The sequence below is a fragment of the Azolla caroliniana genome, unplaced genomic scaffold (assembly GCF_043228905.1).
Source record: "Azolla caroliniana isolate FFs.n. ecotype wild unplaced genomic scaffold, voAzoCaro1.0.p SCAF_2, whole genome shotgun sequence".
In the NCBI taxonomy this organism is placed as follows: Eukaryota; Viridiplantae; Streptophyta; class Polypodiopsida; order Salviniales; family Salviniaceae; genus Azolla; species Azolla caroliniana.
In genome coordinates this window covers 28088750-28106601 of record NW_028230437.1, presented here as the reverse complement: position 1 = coordinate 28106601, position 17852 = coordinate 28088750, and the positions used below count along the sequence as shown (strand labels likewise).

The 17852-nt window shown below is 37.8% G+C and overlaps 2 protein-coding genes across 2 annotated transcripts; both read left to right on the top strand.

The window, feature by feature from the left end:
* The first annotated feature begins 2627 nt into the window (after positions 1 to 2627).
* On the top strand, positions 2628 to 4349 carry LOC147868033 (uncharacterized). The gene is made up of 2 exons (XM_087339647.1): positions 2628 to 2907; positions 3002 to 4349. Exon 2 carries the CDS (start codon positions 3020 to 3022, stop codon positions 3953 to 3955), a length of 936 nt encoding a protein of 311 aa, XP_087195773.1. The 5' UTR covers positions 2628 to 2907; positions 3002 to 3019; the 3' UTR covers positions 3956 to 4349.
* A 7978-nt stretch (positions 4350 to 12327) lies between these two features.
* LOC147868032 (BTB/POZ domain-containing protein At5g48800-like) lies at positions 12328 to 17275 on the top strand. The gene is made up of 4 exons (XM_087315960.1): positions 12328 to 12365; positions 12902 to 12995; positions 13150 to 14883; positions 16230 to 17275. Exons 1-4 carry the CDS (start codon positions 12343 to 12345, stop codon positions 16932 to 16934), a joined length of 2556 nt encoding a protein of 851 aa, XP_087172086.1. The 5' UTR covers positions 12328 to 12342; the 3' UTR covers positions 16935 to 17275.
* The last annotated feature ends 577 nt before the right edge of the window (positions 17276 to 17852 follow it).

Genomic DNA, 17852 nt, shown 5'->3' with positions numbered 1-17852 from the left:
TACATACATAAAAGGGAGGTAATGGTTTGCGATCTTCTTAATATGAACAAAAATGACCATCTCCAAAGTTCTAACCCTTTTTAAGGAGCAAATCCCTAGGCTTTTAGATTATCTTAAACTAAAATTATGAAGAGTTTATACAATGTATACACCATTTCAACCTATTGCTAAGTCATGAATCTTTAGTGCTAATGTTGTGAAATGTGGGCTTTACCTCTACACCCAGAACATGGAGTTTAAGAATTGATAAGGTGAGGTATTGAACCCATAAGCAATAGTAGAAATGATAAATGGAATATACAATAGAAATTCGAAACCATATTGTACATTTAATAGATGGCGCAAACTCATGGACTAAGATGTGTATCATACAAGAGATTGTTTATCACAATGGAATAGTACACCAACTCATAGCCATGAAGTGGTGTGTGACATAGGTGTGCTATGTTTGCATGGTTAGAGACCATGCATGAGATGGAGGCTCCCTAATGACATTAAAATATAGAACCTTGTCTATATTATGGCATATACACACTAATCACTAAGTAGTGAAGATCTCGACACAAATAAGATCATATCCTTTTCAAGAGCACGACTTATGTCAACCTAATTTTCAAAGCTAAAGTTGAGTAAAGCGAAAACCAAGCTCTTTGCTCACTAGCATAGTCAAGCTTAAAGGGGCATCCTAAAGCTCATCCCCATGCCCACCATCATCTCCATATACCTTACTCACATCTCTCATTGTTTCTCTCATTAAAAGTTCTTGAGTCTTAGTATCGCACTCTACACTAGTGCTCCACCTTTGATCACATTTGGGTTAGCTTTCCCCAAGTTTAGTTCCCATACTTGATTAGGAAGATAAACACACTCTCTCCCCCCCTAGGAAAACAATGTTTCACTTTTTAGGCAAAGTTTCAAAATGATCACAACATTAGAATGCAAAGGTGACACTTTCAAGAAGGTAATTTGTTCATGTACAAAGAAATATTGTGTGATTTAAGCACATGCCTTGCAAATGAACCACGAATTGTAGCTCAATGAAAAACTTATTTTATATACTATAGCCATCTTGTGCTTTATGAGTTTCGACATAGTCATAGTTTATAGATAAGGAGCATCCTAACAAGTATATACTGGCTACAAAGAACATGCTCAAAATAATATGAGAAGTTAATCGAAAATTTTCCCCCTCCCAAGGGGAACTTGATAGTTATGGTAAATTAACTCTTGTAGTTTTGTCGATGCATATTAAGTACAAAAGTTAATCAACCACAAGAAAGATAATGTGTTATGGTTCATTTAAATATGTCTTCCTTCTAATGTATTATGAGGATGAATGTAGATGGTTAAGCAATTGCCGTTCATAAGTGTGGGAGACATTCATATCAAGATAGAGATGCTCAAATGGATGAGAAAGAAAGCATGTGTTGTGATACTTTCTTTCTTTCTCATCCAATATAACTAATGTAGCAACTATAATTGGACAATCATGGTTGATTCTCTAATGGTAGAGCTATTTGAAGGAAAGGTAAGTGCGCATGGGCTAAAAAGGATGGAAAGAGGCCTCATTAACAAGTTGATATTTGAAAACAACGCAACACTATCAATCACCTTGCCATTCCTCTAGTGATAATGAGGAAAGAAAAATAAATACTAATACTGAATCCAAAGACAAAAATAAATAAATAAAATCTTTACCATATACCAGAATTACAAGATTAGTTTAGAACGAGTTAGTCGAAGAGTACTATTATTTAACTAGATTTGTTTTTAAACATTGAAACCCTCCTAAATTCACTATCTCTAGTCTTACGCATGATCACAACATAGCCTTCAAGCATCCCTCTCACTTGGCTAGTGTGCATGTTTGCTATTTGGTTATCATGCAACCAACTACTAAAGTTACCAATGACCATCTAAAATGTTACAATGATTACCATGAATACAATGGAACATGTTGGCTAGGGTAACATGAAGTAATTATCCCAAATATAATGGTAGAATCAAGCTCGTACTTTGTTCCATTATCAATAACTCGATTTGGGAAGAAGCTAGAAGCACAAGGATCCAACAATGACACATGAAATATATTGGTGAAGTCATAGATGTGATGAGAGGTGCAGATGAGATGCTTTGTCATTGATTTGCACAAAGATAATGAACAAACTAACATATTGATAATCTAACTTGCCGTATGGCATGGCGGTCTAATGCACATTAATGTTCTGCAAGTATCACGAGTATGGCGTATGGATGATGAATTTAGTGAACTTACTAGACATGACACGCCGTGTGGCTTCTTAGTGGCATTGGTACAAGTTGTAGTTAACATATACAGACCTCTTAAGGGTAAAAGAATGACACATAGAAATGTTGGAGGGGTAAAGTGTAAGAAGGACCTAGTGCGCACATAAGCGATAAATGCTTTTTAAAAGGTAAGTTTAATTATATATATAGCCCCCTAATCTTGTATTATTAGCTTAGTAACTAGACCCTATGACATGTCATCAAGCCTCACGTGACACGACCACTCACTCACATTATTACTCCGCAATACTCCTTAAAGTCATTGCTTCTTCTTCTTCTTCTTCTTCTTCTTCTTTCAGGAGTCATTCTATCTACTATTTACCCCTAGGCCACCTTAATTATAATGATTTCATCTCCACATACATACTTTCTTAGAATTCATCCTCCATTAGTTATATGTATATGCAATCAATTCCATCATTGTTAATTATGTGCTGCAATATGACCAAATGACATAATTTCATGTGGGATGTAATCAGTACTACTCGCTAATTGCGAATCTCGTCATGATTTGAGGATTTAATTAAGTACGGATATAAATTTGTTTTGTTTTAAACAAATTACCATTATACATTCCCCCAAACATAATATTACCCCAAGGTAATTAATGAATCTCTTTGCTAACTTTTAAGCACGAATAGTTTAAACATTGCTAATGCAGTCTCATGTATCTGCTAATCCGTTGATTTATTAGACATTCAGGGTTAAATATATGGAAGGGATTAAGGAATGTGCAGATATCAAACCGAGACAATTTCATAACAACCGCGGCAGCAGCGATCATAATGACTGTGACAATAACAACAGTGGAATTTCTAATCACAGTAATCTAATGAATCATCATCATGTGATGACAACGACGAATGATTCAACGAATATGAGGCCCATATTATCAATCCGTCACACTAATCCTCCAACGATTATGAACACTAATCCAAGGTTTATCAAGCCTAATTCAATCTTGATGAGCACTAATCCTACTACCACTACTACAATAAATCCAATAATTAGCAGCACCGAAAATTCAATGATTGGCACTCATACTCTATCATCACCAAGGTGCCCAAGATGTGATTCAAGCAACACCAAGTTCTGCTATTACAATAACTACAGTTCATTGCAGCCCAGGCATTTCTGCAAGAGCTGCAGGAGATATTGGACCAAAGGAGGATCATTAAGGAATGTTCCCATTGGAGGTGCATGTAGGAAGAACCACAAGACCACGAATCGCAATGTTAACCTCTTAATTAGTGCCCAACTACACCCTAATCACTCAACTAATCCCTTAATCAGTGCCCAAGGAGAACCTAACCCTCCCCACCCACACCCTAATAACCTGATTAATTCATCCCAACTGTATTTGAATCCCCCTAATGACGCTCCTCCTATTTTTCACTTGGTTAGCAATTCGGAATCAACTCCTAATCTCGGCTCTAATCACCTAATTAAGCATGCTAATCGCATCTCGCGTCGCCTGTTTAAAGATCCTGATGATCCTCCCCATCTCTTGATTAATGATCCAATTACGAAATCTAATCATACTAATGGTAATAATGAGGAGATCGTTAATACTAATCATCACGATCATGATCATTATTATGGAATTATTAATAATAGTAATAGAATTAATTGGAATTTTATGTTATAGAATCTTATATATCCTCCTTAGTTATTAGTAACTTATTACTGTAAGAAACTTAATAAGAGAAATGAAATAACAAGAGACCGAGGATGCCCGTCCTCAGGTTTTCTTTTATTTCAAAAGAGTGCCCCTATGGTTAGAGTAATTAATATTTGCTGCGGGGTTTTTTATGATGATTATTAATGATTAAGTACTCCTTAATGTGCTTTGCACATTAATGATTAATCCATGAATTAAGTACTAGCGTGCGTAATTGGGCCTTTATAATAATGCCCAATCATTTGTATAACTAGGGTGGGTCTACATGAGTTCATCTTATGTTCTAAGGTACACACTACTGAGTTTTCCTTTATTAGTCCATAAATACCTCTATGTATTTTCATAAGCCCTTGTCCACCAATGTCCTTCAATGGTAATCTTCAAAATGTGCTACTAGTAATTATTAACCAATGTTGTGATGGCATTTTGGGAAATAAAGAAGCATTGAAGTGTATTTTTGGGAAGCTGTCTCTCCACTATGATTGTTAATATGCCATGCTTGGTATTCAATATATAACTTGTGGAGTGATATAACCTGCGTTAACAATAATACGTTTCATGACACTCGGATAACCAAATTTTCGCACACCATTGAGTATCTAGGATCATCTCTACCTCAAATTTCTTCATCCTCAAGTATGATTGAAAAAAGAGAGAAAATTCTCTTCTTGGCCTCCCCAACATAGAACTCCAAAACTTTGCATCCTAATGATTCCACACTTAGTTTCAAAGTCATAAAGGACAAAACACCATCCCATTGCGTCCTTGACAATGGGTACCAAATATCCATGACCGTGACCCACTTAGCACATCTTCACACATTGCTTTACTAGTGCCACTACACTTGATAGCCTATCAATCAACTCGCTTGACTCCGACCGATGGACTTCCTCTAGTTTATTCAACATGAACTCTTTATCATAAGTGGATAAAGTCATTTGTGTAGATATCTCTATTTATGTCCCTAAGACTTTCCTTTGTGCCTTTTCATTGTTATTTGTTTCTCGAAGAGCCCTAATGGTAGAACTTGCTTCTCCCTTGTGCATGCTTCACTTTCTAATGGTTTTCCTCTCTACCCTTACTTTCTTCCCCGATCCCTTCTCTACCATCTTGGCTCATCATTTGTACTTCACTAGCCAGTTCTCCATTAAATGCACATATATCGATTTTCGAATTGATATGCCCCCACTTTTGATCACCAAGTTGAGACATCATCCCCAATACACCTAACACACTTACCCTCAACAAGTTTGCCTCACCTCCACATCTCTCTATCATTATGCCCACCGCTCACCCTCACACATCTCCTAATGTCTCTAGATGAAACATCTCCAAACATCACCAACCATCCAAACGCATTAGAATAGGACTAGATAAAGAAACACCGATTTGACTTCTTCACCATTCTACAACTTCATTTGAACCAAAACTTGAGTGGTTATGTATGCAATGCATGCATGATGCATGCACGCATGCATGTATGTATGTAATGTACGTATGGTAAGCATTGTGTGTATTTATATGTATATATGTATATATGTAGATTCTCGATAATTAACTTTTATTTCATTTTTCATAATTAAGTTAAAATTCCATTTTAATAAGAACTTATGAACATATATTATCATTAAGCCGTATTATATTTCCTTAGTCCTCAAAAACATTAACAATGAGTTGAACACGTCTATTGCAATTTCTTAATCCTCAAAAACACCAAATAAAGTGTTCTATTTGCTTGGAAAGTATAAATTCAATAAGTCCGAGATTCAAAGCCATCTTGTAACTAAATTAATTATGTTTAAATTGGATCCAAAGACAACCATACAATATCACAATAGTTTTAAATCGTTATTGCTTATTCCTTCAAAATCTTTCATTTATAGAAAATGACACAGTGTCAATCTTGTTGAGACATCAATTTGGGGTGAACAACTTTTGTGCATAAACTCCTATAAAGTTTCCTACAAAACCCTTCATTTAACAAAATGGCGCATTGATGTCAATCTTGTTGAGACATCATATGAGAGCAAACTACTTGTGTGGATAAACTTCAATAAAGAATGGTTTTAACGAACACTACATCGAACCCATTGCTCAATCCTTGAATCATAATATTAATGTTGTGAATTGGAAGTTTTATCATTCCATCATATGTTTATATATTTGAATCATATAATTTTAATAAGGTGACTTGGTGTATTTAAACTATTTCGCATTCAAGCAATATTTCCCAACTTGTTCTTCAACATGAATATCTTGTTCGTTCCTTGATACTGTTGAGTATCGACCGGCCACAACCGGTTTCATGTTCGTATGCAGGTTCAAAGAAACGAGCGAAATAGATACACAGACAGAAAACGAGAAAAAACAGATATTTTATGTGGAAACCTGAACGGGCAAAAACCACGGGGGTCCACAAACCCCAAGAAACATATCACTACGATAGAGGAGAAGTACAAATAAGAAACTCGGAGGCATTGACCTCGAGTTCTCCTTCATCTGACAGACGGCTACAGAGTTATACTCTCACTCACACACACACACACACACACTCACAATTATAGAGGCAACTACCACCTGTCTAACTATATAACAACTAAAAAATGATTCCCCCTTTTTCTCATAAGTTTGCCCTAGTTGTATTTATACCAATACAACTTTCTGGGCAATTTACAGATATAGCCCACAAGGCGCACATTATGACTATTTACAATTATAGTCTCCCGATTTCGGTTTCGGTTTTCGATCTCGATTTTGGCCTCAGCCGAAATACTCATTGGACTCCATCGGAATTGGTTCGTTCTCTTCTTCCCATCCGGAGGGACATGTTTCCCAACAAATACTTCATTTTGTTATTAGGTTCCTTACAAAGGCCACTAGATGACATTCAAAACATGCATAGGGACGAATACATAAGATTGTAGATGTGATTGACAACCCGAAATTGTGAAGCATGAATTAATGTTAATCATCCTAAGAATACATTCATATGAAGTTGAATTACGACATTTTCAAACAAAAATACATCCTCAATGAAGATCTATGAACAAACCAAAATGCATAACCACCATCAAGTATACAAGTTTTAGTTATTGAAAATTGTAAAACGTATTTGGAGCACCAAAAAAAGTATAGGTCACGTGATTTTTTCGAAGGAAGTACCAATCCCTCAACCGTTGATATGTCTAGAATTACCGAAACCATTACAAATGTCGATATTATTTCTATGTTTGTGACACATAATTGTATGGTTAAGTAAGATATAATTGTTTGATTGTGTAGTTAATATTTTGCACATTAGTGTGCTAAGGTACCGAGGTGTTATGCCATACATGGACAATATGATGATCTGTAGGGTTCAACTGATTCTCAAAGGCAACGTCAAGTGGACTTTAAGAGACGGTGGCGAGGGTTTCACTTATTTTCAAATACAACTTCTAGTATGAAGTGGAATTATGCCATACCTTCTTTTTTATTGCATAACTTGTAGGTTGTGCTCCATTTTTTCCTTATATGATATCATCTGTTTGATCAGATGTTGGTATTAGCTTTTGTATTACAATAGAGGTGAGATGAAATGTCTCCTTCTGTTTTTTATATGTACATTTCTCAAGTAATATCTAAGGTGTATCTTTCTTCTAAAAAAAAGAAAATAAAAGGTACTGAGGTGTTAAAGTTTTCAAGATATTTAGTTTTTCACCTAAAAAGAAGGTGTTTGTCATCCCCAAATATTGTATTTACTATTGGGTATATTGCAAAGTGAGGATGTTGGTGACTTTCGGTTAGTGCTTATTGCCAAGTGTTCTATGTAACACTTGGAGGTGTTTTAGGGCATTTCAAAATTTTGAGATTTCAAAAGTGACTTATAGTTGTAATATCCACGATGGTAAATGATTCCAGGATGCGAAATGATGTAATATCCAAGAAGGTAATGGAATAAAACAAAATTGTTGTCGAGATCACTCTTTCGAGTGATTAGGGACCATCCAGATGTGTGTTAGAGTTTTTCCATTTAAACATTCATAACATGTTCTATTGTTTTGTTGGGTATAGCATATATGTATCATGTATGTATGGGTTCATGATGTGATGGAATTCCATAACACAAGACAATGTATTTAATAAGATCAAAATGTAGCCCATATAGTTAGTTACTCCTTGACTTCAAGAAGTAATAACGTAAATCCCTTCTAAGCTCAACGCCTAATCAACATCTTTAATTAGCAATATGGGGCATCTTAACTCTACTACATGGTTGGGTAAAAAGATTAAGTATGTGTTTGAGAATAATAAGCATCCTAATTAGATTGCATGCAATTTGGCCAAGAATATAAAACTCAGACTAAAGGATCTCCAAAAGTGATATAAACGACATGTGTCATTAATGAACCAATTTATTAACATGTATGTGCTCATACAAAATCAAGAATTATGTTTATTTCGGCCAATTGCTTCTGTTACTTTGAGATATTTTTGCTTCACAACGAGGTCTATAGTTTCATAATTTGAGCATGATTTTGAATATACATACAATCGGATAATATGTGTTGGATTATTATTGTTTTATCTACAAATAACTACATTCGTTTTTATTGGTGAAGAACTTGAGGCCACATGCCATGTCTTCGGGCTTATCCAACCCCTAGAACTTATTTTCCTAGGATTTGTTTCCTAGAGATAACCATCAAATGCATCCATATCATTAAAGGACATGAATATGAGATCAAAACTAAATTAAAATGTTTGCTGAAACAAAAGAGGTACAAGATTACTAATTTATTCTGGATCCCAATTCCCAATGCAACCATGATGGGACAATACTCAATTCACTTAAGGTTCACAACAATGTAATTTCAACCTAGGATGTAAAAGACATGACAATAGTGAACATGTTTCACTTCCTGGATTTTGGAAACTTCATCGTGCAACTCGTAGCACATCGAAGGTTGCAGAAGAAGAAATCTAAGTCTTGCCACAAAAAATTGGATGTGATGTCGCATCATATGTACAATTCATCATCATATAGTCCTCATTATCTCAAAACCTAGTAAATTTGAAAATTGTAGCATATCTTTTTTTGTCTACATTGATATATGTTAATATATCGGCTTGCGTATGCTAATATTGTTCTTACACCAGGTATTGGAAATACCTACTACATGCCCTGCTAACATTTTCGGTTGTAATTAATGTTGCTTTTGCAAAACCATTTAATAGGAGCAAAATTCAGTGTGCATGATCTCATGCAGAATTTTATAGTTGAGCAAAGTTTTGAATTGCTTGTTCCTCCAAGTGTCAACCTTAAGGTTGTGAAGCACAAGACTTACAAGAAATTCAATAAGGTAACTTAGTAAAGCCATAACCATGGATTTAACACCTAATATATTTCTCTATTCAATGTAACATTTTTGTTCTACTTGACCCTTTCTCCATCTCTCATCACAAACTCCTTAACAAGGTCTAAATTCTCTTTGACATGCTTGTGATTCTTTTATTTTCAATCTATGATTTCTTTCCTTTGGTTCTTACATCTCTCTTTGGAAACCTCTTATATGTTGTTACATTGTGTGACATTTTTCCTTCTGTCATTTGTCATTATTTTTCAACATTGCCTTTGAAAGGTATGGTTGGCATTGTTGCAAATGTTATTACTCTAGGAGGACACTGTCAATGTGAAGATCTGGAACCAAAAATTTAAGAACATAAACAAAAGCAATGAAAAGTTTTATAATTGACAGAACATCAAACCCATTGATCGAGAACTGGACACACAACTGTAACGTTGCAAGGCACAACTTTACCATGACACCATCACATGAGGACATCCCAAGTCCTCATATAATGTTTATAAAGGAAATGTTTTCACACTATATGCTTTAGCATCTATTGTGAACAGTTCCTCTCTTTTTTCAATTTGCTCTCTCTATTTTGGATCCATGTGTGACAATGGTGATGTAGTGAAGTTGCAGTTCATGTAATTCTTTAGTTCCCAAGTTAAATTAAAGCTATCAAGCAATATATTCTCTCTCCAAATGAAATATTTTCGTGACATAAAACCTATTGAAATTTACATCATAGGTTCACCAAATAACTTGCTTGTGGATGCCATGAGGAGCAACACTTTCAGGGGAGAGTTTTAAAATAGCAACATCTTATCGAAAAGAAGTAAAACAAAATCTCCATTCATTTATTATCACCCATGGAAGAGCGTGAGTCCATTCGTAACATACTCTAACTTAGATATCTTCCTATCTTATGTTTCATCTCCCCTCTTTGATAGTGGTTAGAAGTTTAGTTCGAGAAAGTATTGAAACTTGCCACTTTTTCAAGGAACGAAAAAGTATAGCCTTTATATATTTTTTAAGATTCTCTCTCTCTCTCTCTCTCTCTCTCTCTCTCTCTCTCTCCTACATTTGCAGACAAATAGTTGTACATCAAATTGTGCATGGCACATAATATATTGTTTTATGTTGTCCAAACTCCTTTTAAGATCAGTTCGAAATATTTTGAGGAACTTTTAGAGTAGTTATCCACTTACAATTAAGAGAGAGGTAGAATGTCATGTGTACACGTCATTCATTCTTCAACATGGGAACTTTGACTCGCTTAAGAACATCACTTTGGACATTGAAAAGAGTCTATAGTTAGCAACTCAACTAACACAATAATAATAATAGAGAAATAAAAGGGCAAAGTTTATTAGCCTCCCGCATGCATTAACAATTAAGGTTTTTTCTTAAAGTTTTAAGGCTTTCTTTAGGTTAACCTCCCATAAACATTCTACATTTATAGTGAAAGATCAATCATGTTAAGGACAAAGCTTTGTTCATGAAGGTTTAATGCTTCCTGAATGCTTGCCATTGTTTATAGATAGTTTGTGTTATGTAAAGAAGGATCAACATTGACTTGAAAAACAAGTCTTACCCCAATCCACTTTTGTGTCGCGGTTTTTGCTTGAGATTTCTCCAAGACTTTTTGTAATTAAAGTTCAATGAATCACCCTTTTCATGAGACAAGATAACTCACAATCTTTGCTAAATTCATTAACGGTTCCAAACTTCTATTGAAAGCTTGATAATATCTTTCTCTAGTAAAAAGGAAAAAAGGTACACAACTCATAATGAAAGTATTGTTAAGCGGAGAGGAGTTTGATAACAATAGGATGGGAATCCACCGTGCATATTCTATTGTCGAGAATTTTGTGGTGAGGATAGAGCATTTCAAAAAGTTCATCAACTCCTACTAGCGCTAACCATATTGCTAAAGATGTCATTTCTAGGTTGGGTACCTTTTCACGGAATATCGTTTGCACAATTGAGTGTTTCTATCCCTTGAGCATATTGTTTTTGTAACCCTCGCCCTTTTCACATAAATAGAGATTCTTATCAAGAGAGACATCGACGGGAGCACCTCCCAAACTCCACGTGGACGTTCTAAGAGCGCTCTGCCTTTATATATTGGCGAAAATGTGAGGTTGGAACTTGGCTATGTAACAAAGTACTTTTTATGTCCTTTAGGTCGAGTCCAATATCAAAGCATATGAATCGGAGTTGTTGTTGTGCAGTGACATGCCATGGGAATCCCCTTGCCATAGACCACTCTTCAAAGAGCTATATTGGTCGATGCACCCAACTAGCATGTTCAGAAGGAGTGAGAAACTTAATAGTTCGACCTAAAAATATATCCATCTTTAGAGACATATAAGAGGTTTGTTTAAGTTGATCACAGTGGACTGTCAAAGGCATCTATCTATCTATCTATCTGGTCCCAACAGCAATGAATGTCCACATCTCTCGTTTCTTAAACCCCCCAATGACGTCACAAAAGTCCACGTGGGTTGGTTCAAAAATCCACGTGGGATGGCAGAAAAGTCCACGTGGAGGACTGTGAATCAAATTCGAGCAAAGTGGATACGTCGATCATAAGACACGTGGCCGATAAATTCGGAAGCTGACGTCATGATCCCAAAGTTACTTTCTAACTAACCTCTTTCAAATAAAATAAAATAAATAAATAAATAAATAGTTTTGTTTTGTTTTGTTTTGCAATCGGGAAAAAAAATCAAAGAGAGAGAGAGAGAACGAGAGAATTCCTGCGTACAAAAATAAAAATGAAAAAAATGCGCAGACTCTTCTACCTCGCGATTCTCTCTCTCTCTCTCTTTCTCTTCTCAGGGCCCCACAAGAGAGAGAGAGACAGAGACAGAGACAGAGACAGATTCCATGGCTTCTTCTCTGTGGATCACATGAGCAGTGTAGACAGAGGATTTAAGGGCTAGTCTCCCCTCCCCTGTAGCAGCAGCAGGAGCAGGAGCAGAAGGAGGGGGGGGGAGATCTCCAACACTATCTAATTCAATGGACGCCTCTTTTTCTAGCAGGTCGATCTAGAGTTTAGTAAACAAAACTAATTAGTAACTAACCTCCATATCTCAGAATCAATCGCAGTGGTTAATATAAGAATCGATCTCCTCCATTGCCACTAGACTAGTTTGCTGCTGTTTTCCTTCTGAAAACACTACCGATCTCTGTATCTCTCGCTCTTCTTCTTCTTGTCCTCCCTGCTCATAATAATAAATATTAATCTCCTGCCATTTCAATCAAACCTTCTGTGACTTGGATTTAACGACATACAATTTAGGTTTTTCGAAGAAGCACAATAAGTTACAAGAATATGAGCTTCGGAAATTCGCTATGGCTTCTTCTGCATGCAGATCCTCCAAACTACCCCCCCCCCCAATTCAATATAGCTGACCCTCGAATGTAGTAGATGTTATTTTAGGCTTTTTATCAGAATCCCTCACTCTTTTAAGCTTAGGGTTTAGTTTCAAAATTGGTTGTGTTTTTTAATATATAAAAAAATACAATCTGGATCTGAAAGAATGTGTAATCAATCATTCACGATAATTCCCTGCAGGATTAATCCTTTCTCTCCACAGCTAGATGATCCGAGGATGGAGAGGGACATAATCAGCATCAATGTGGATGCTGTAACATTCTCACTAAACAAGGTAAAGTCATAATTCCCCACTGTAACTACTACTTCTTCTTCGTCTTCTTAATCTTCTACTAATGATGATGGTGATGATGATGATGATGATGATGATGATTAGTTGCATGAATTATGAGCCTAACTGATATGCAGTGATTAAATTTAATACACAGTTCCCTTTGTTGGCGAGTAGCGGCAAATTACGGCGAATGGCTGAACGTCTTGAATTTACAAACCAAGCATATTTAAGACCCATGATATCCTCCTCCTCTGGATCCGAAGAAGAAGAAGAAGAAGAAGAAGCAGAAGAAGAAGAAACCGGTCATGCTAATTATAGAAGCACAAAGAAGCACCACCATAACTGGAATTGGGGGGTTGGTGCCCCCACCTCGGCCACAGATTCCATGCCCGTTCTCAAATTGAAGGGCTTCCCGGGCGGTGCCGATGCCTTCGAGCTCACAGTCAAGTGCTGTAATGGAATCAATGTCGAAATCACGACACGGAATGTCGCCCCATTGCTCTGCGCTGCAGACTACCTCGAACTCAACACACTCTTCGGCAGGCATCGTGACCAGCTTACCGCCTTCGGATCGGCCATGAACCATCCTACCAAAAATAGTCCTGAACACATGCGGAGGTTCCTATTGTATTCCGGGATTCATCTTGTTAGCCGGTGCGAGGCATTCCTCGATGAAATCGTGTCGGCCACGGACTCGAGCACCAGCACCAGCACCACCGTGGAGAGATGTGTGGATGTTCTCCACTCATGCATACCCATCCTACGAGAAGCCGAGAAGCTCAAGATCGTGAACCGATGCATAGACGCCATCGTCTCGAGCATTTGCAAATTAGATGTTAGCAGTCCCAAAGTGTCTAGTGCTCATCATCCCCTTCGTCCTCGCATCACCCTTACTCCACCATTTGATGCACCTAACATGACCCCCTCACGTTCATCAACTGTAACCACGAATCATGCACCTAATGGCCCCACCATTAATCCACAGTTTCCGGCCGATCATTATCGCGTTTATCTCTCGAATTACGGGCTTAGCTGCAGTTCGGTTATCGAACACTGGGCCCGACACATCTCCGTGCTTCGGATCGATCTTTTCCAACGCGTCATGGGTGCCTTGAAATCGAGAGGGGTGGAGAAGGAAAGGTTGGGAGGAGCATTGATTCATTACACCGAGGAAAACTTGATGAAGCCATTGATGGAAAGAGGGGCTTTGCGCTATGTGCTGATTGATGATCAGATCATCCAAGGAAGGGGGATTATGATCAATAAAGCTGGCAAGGTTAAACCAACCCAAGATGGTCTCAATAACATGGTCATGGGCAACTATGTGACTAAGGCTATAGAGCATGAGCAAAGGATACTAGCTGAGACCCTAGTGTCCATGCTCCCAAAAGACAATGGACTCTTTCACACTGGGTTCTTGCTGGGGTTACTCAGGGCCTCCATCGTGCTCGACACAACGGTCGCGTGCCGGATGGACTTGGAATGGCATGTTGGGTTGCACCTGGAGAGCACGAGTGTGAATGACTTCCTAGTCCCCATCCTTTCACATACGAGCTCGGATGCCACGAACCATGGTGCTGTGGCCAATGTCTATGATGTGGACCTCATGCAAAGGATCGTGGCCGCGTATTTACGCAATAGAGAGGAAATGGGCGGCCACGTCCCAATGGAGAGTACTAGTGGAATTTTCTCAGATGCGGAGAATCACGGGGATTCCCCGTTCCGGGGTATACGGAAGGTAGCAAAACTCATCGACCAATATCTCGCGGAGATCTCCACGGATGCACACCTTCCGTCTTCGAAATTCATCTCTCTCGCTGAGCTCCTCCCCGACTACGGTCGACCCGTCCACGATGGCCTTTACCGTGCAGTCGACATGTACCTTAAGGTCAATATTCACAAACATGATTCAAGCATATAATTTTATACACTTAATGAGATTGAATTGCATGATTCAAGCATATAATTTTATACACTTAATGAGATTGAATTGCATGATTCAAGCATATAATTTTATACACTTAATGAGATTGAATTGAATGTTAAGCACATCGATTCCATTATACTTTCAAGCACTTAAAATTTTACCACGTAAAATGTGTATGATTCTAGTTAACTACTACCACGGAATAATTCTTATGGACTTTATTGTGTTCACTCTTATCTACGATTTCCCATGAGCTTTTCCTTCCTTTGGGAAACTTTTGGTCGACCTACTTTCGACCAAAATGAACACATCATTCGACACTCTAGTTACTCCAAAATGTGTATGATTCTAGTAAAGTAATAAGGAATAATTGTGGTGACTTTTTATCTATGACAACCCATGAAACCAAAAGGAAAGAGCTTTTGTGTTGGGAAACTTTTAGTCGAGCTGCTTTCTACCAAAATGAAGACATCGTTCGACACTATAGTTACTCCAAAATTAAGTGGTTGTGAGCATTTTTGAATCCTCCATGTCTAAAGATCTTTCAAACTATCCCTCATATGATGAGGTTTTGGTTACATATACCTCCAACTTTTAGCGATCTCCCAATGTAAAAGTATATTGATGACATGACATTTCTTACAAAGCCCAACAAGCCTAAATTAAAAAACTTCATGAAGCAGCAGCAAAGTTGGACTTTGTGTGGTTTATCCTTTTCACCCTTCAACCCCCTGTATGGTAGAGCTAAACTATTTTCTTTTGTCCACTAACCAATGCTATGACTTTCAAGACATTGTTTAGTATCAACTTTGGGTTAAAAAGTTATAAGTACATCTTATACATTTCACTTCAACATAGGGGAGTCATTTTCAGGTTTGTGTTCACTCTCGTGATAAGTTCGACCAATCCTCACTGCATTTAATGAAACGTTATTTGGCATATTGTCAATAAAGGTCATCGTTGAGAAGGACATCAACACGCATTTTGACCATCATATAACTATATGGCACTCTTCACTAAATACCTATAGAGACGAACAAAAGCACGACAAAATTTGATAAGCAACCATGCAAGAGCAAAGATATAGTACAATTGTCTACTTTATGTGATTTAATATACATATATGTATGTACGATATATTAGATTGCATTACATTACATGTTAAAGCACGGGGTCAAAGCATTCCCCCCCTCATATGTAAGGGACTAGCTCATCTAAATACACTTGCTTTACAACGTAATGCATGTTAAGTATTGTGGCCAGAGAGACTAGGTTTAAACTTGTATTGGTATGAATTTTTGTTGTAGGCCCATCCTATGCTACCTGACATGGAGAGGACGAAGATGTGCAAGTTATTGGACTGCCAGAAACTATCTCAAGAAGCATGCGCACATGCTGCCCAAAACGAGAGGCTCCCTGTGCAAATGGTGGTGCAAGTCCTCTACTTCGAGCAACTCCGTATGCGAAATGTGATGGCAGCCACAACACACGAGAGCGAGCTTACACTTACCGAAGATATTAATGTTGGAGGAGGCACGTCATCACACATGCGATCGAGGCCACGATCATCTGATCATGCACTTTCATCGTCCGAATATCATGTCACACAATGTCCGCCCAATATGTCCGGGCCAAGTGCATTCACTCGTTCGCCCCAACACAGAACGATGGATATCGAGCTGAACTCGAGCCTCAAGCGAGAGAATCGAGAGCTCGCGCGAGAGAATCGAGAGCTCAAGCTCAATGCCGTGAGGCTTCAGGTGCGTGTGAACGACCTCGAGACAGAGAACATGAGTCTAAAACAACAGCTTGCCAAGGGCGGCCGGACAAACCTCGCGACAACAAATGCAAGACGCGGCAGCGCAAGTGGCGGAGAAGGGTTTTTCTCGCAGTTTACCCGCCGATTGGGGCGAATGCACATCTTCAGCGCTTCGTTCCATTCATCTCCCAAGACTCGGACGCCGTCCGGGGTCTCCAAACAGTCTCGTAGTCGACGCCATTCCATTTCCTAAGCTCATCATCGATGTGGTGATCAATGGCCCAAATCATGCTTCTCTTCTAGATGGCCGACCCAGACATCTTTCTTTTGCGGATGCCTTGCCTCTCGGATTTATCGATCCATACCCCACAGTGTGTTTTCTTGACCTTCTCTCTTTTGATATGAATGACCCTACTCAGTCAGAATTGTTTTCTCTTGCTAGGTGGTCCAAGCTTGATTTCTCCTGACTCGTTGATCTTTTACATTACCTAAATTACCATTTCTTTGGCTTTCTATGGATGTCGTCATCTCTCCTATCAATCACATATCTCGAGTTACTTTCTCTTGACCCCCCCCTTTGGATTCCTCGGATTTCTTCTCATCAACCAATATTCTTTGTTTTTTTTGCATGTGATTATATAAGTTTCTACAATGATTGACCTTCAATCTCTTCCCTTTGACCCATAGCTCATGGGAATGAGTTGGATTTCATGAACGTTCTATTCGTGTATTTATTCTTTACTATCATCTGCAATAATATCCTTATTCAATATATTTGAAGTTAACCCGCTTCAAATTTAAATCAAAGTTTGCTTTTGTGGTTTACAAGATTAATATGATGTAGCATGCAAGTTTTTTAAAGTTTTCCTGGCCTCATTCTCACTAATTACATTTGAAGTTACTAATGGTTACTACTGGTTCCCAACAAGGTAGCATAACCCTAGAGAACTAATTAGCATATGCAAGTTACTAATGGTGCCCAACAAGATAGCATATCCTAGAGAATTAACCAAACTTTGGTTTCTTGATGCCCATGTACGCATTCGTGTAGATTCACTTATACTCACAATAAAATCATTAATTCTTCCAACGATACAATAATACATGCTTCCTAATAGAAACCCACAAATCCAAGTTATATCATTAACATTTGCACACTAAAAAGCATTTA

Excerpts from the sequence above, each read along its gene's own strand:
- LOC147868033 (XM_087339647.1), top strand. The coding sequence starts at position 3,020 with ATGGAAGGGATTAAGGAATGTGCAGATATCAAACCGAGACAATTTCAT.
- LOC147868032 (XM_087315960.1), top strand. The coding sequence starts at position 12,343 with ATGGACGCCTCTTTTTCTAGCAG. Across the intron at positions 12,996-13,149 it reads TAACATTCTCACTAAACAAG|TTCCCTTTGTTGGCGAGTAG; the intron begins GTAAAGTCATAA and ends TTTAATACACAG. Across the intron at positions 14,884-16,229 it reads CAGTCGACATGTACCTTAAG|GCCCATCCTATGCTACCTGA; the intron begins GTCAATATTCAC and ends TTTTTGTTGTAG.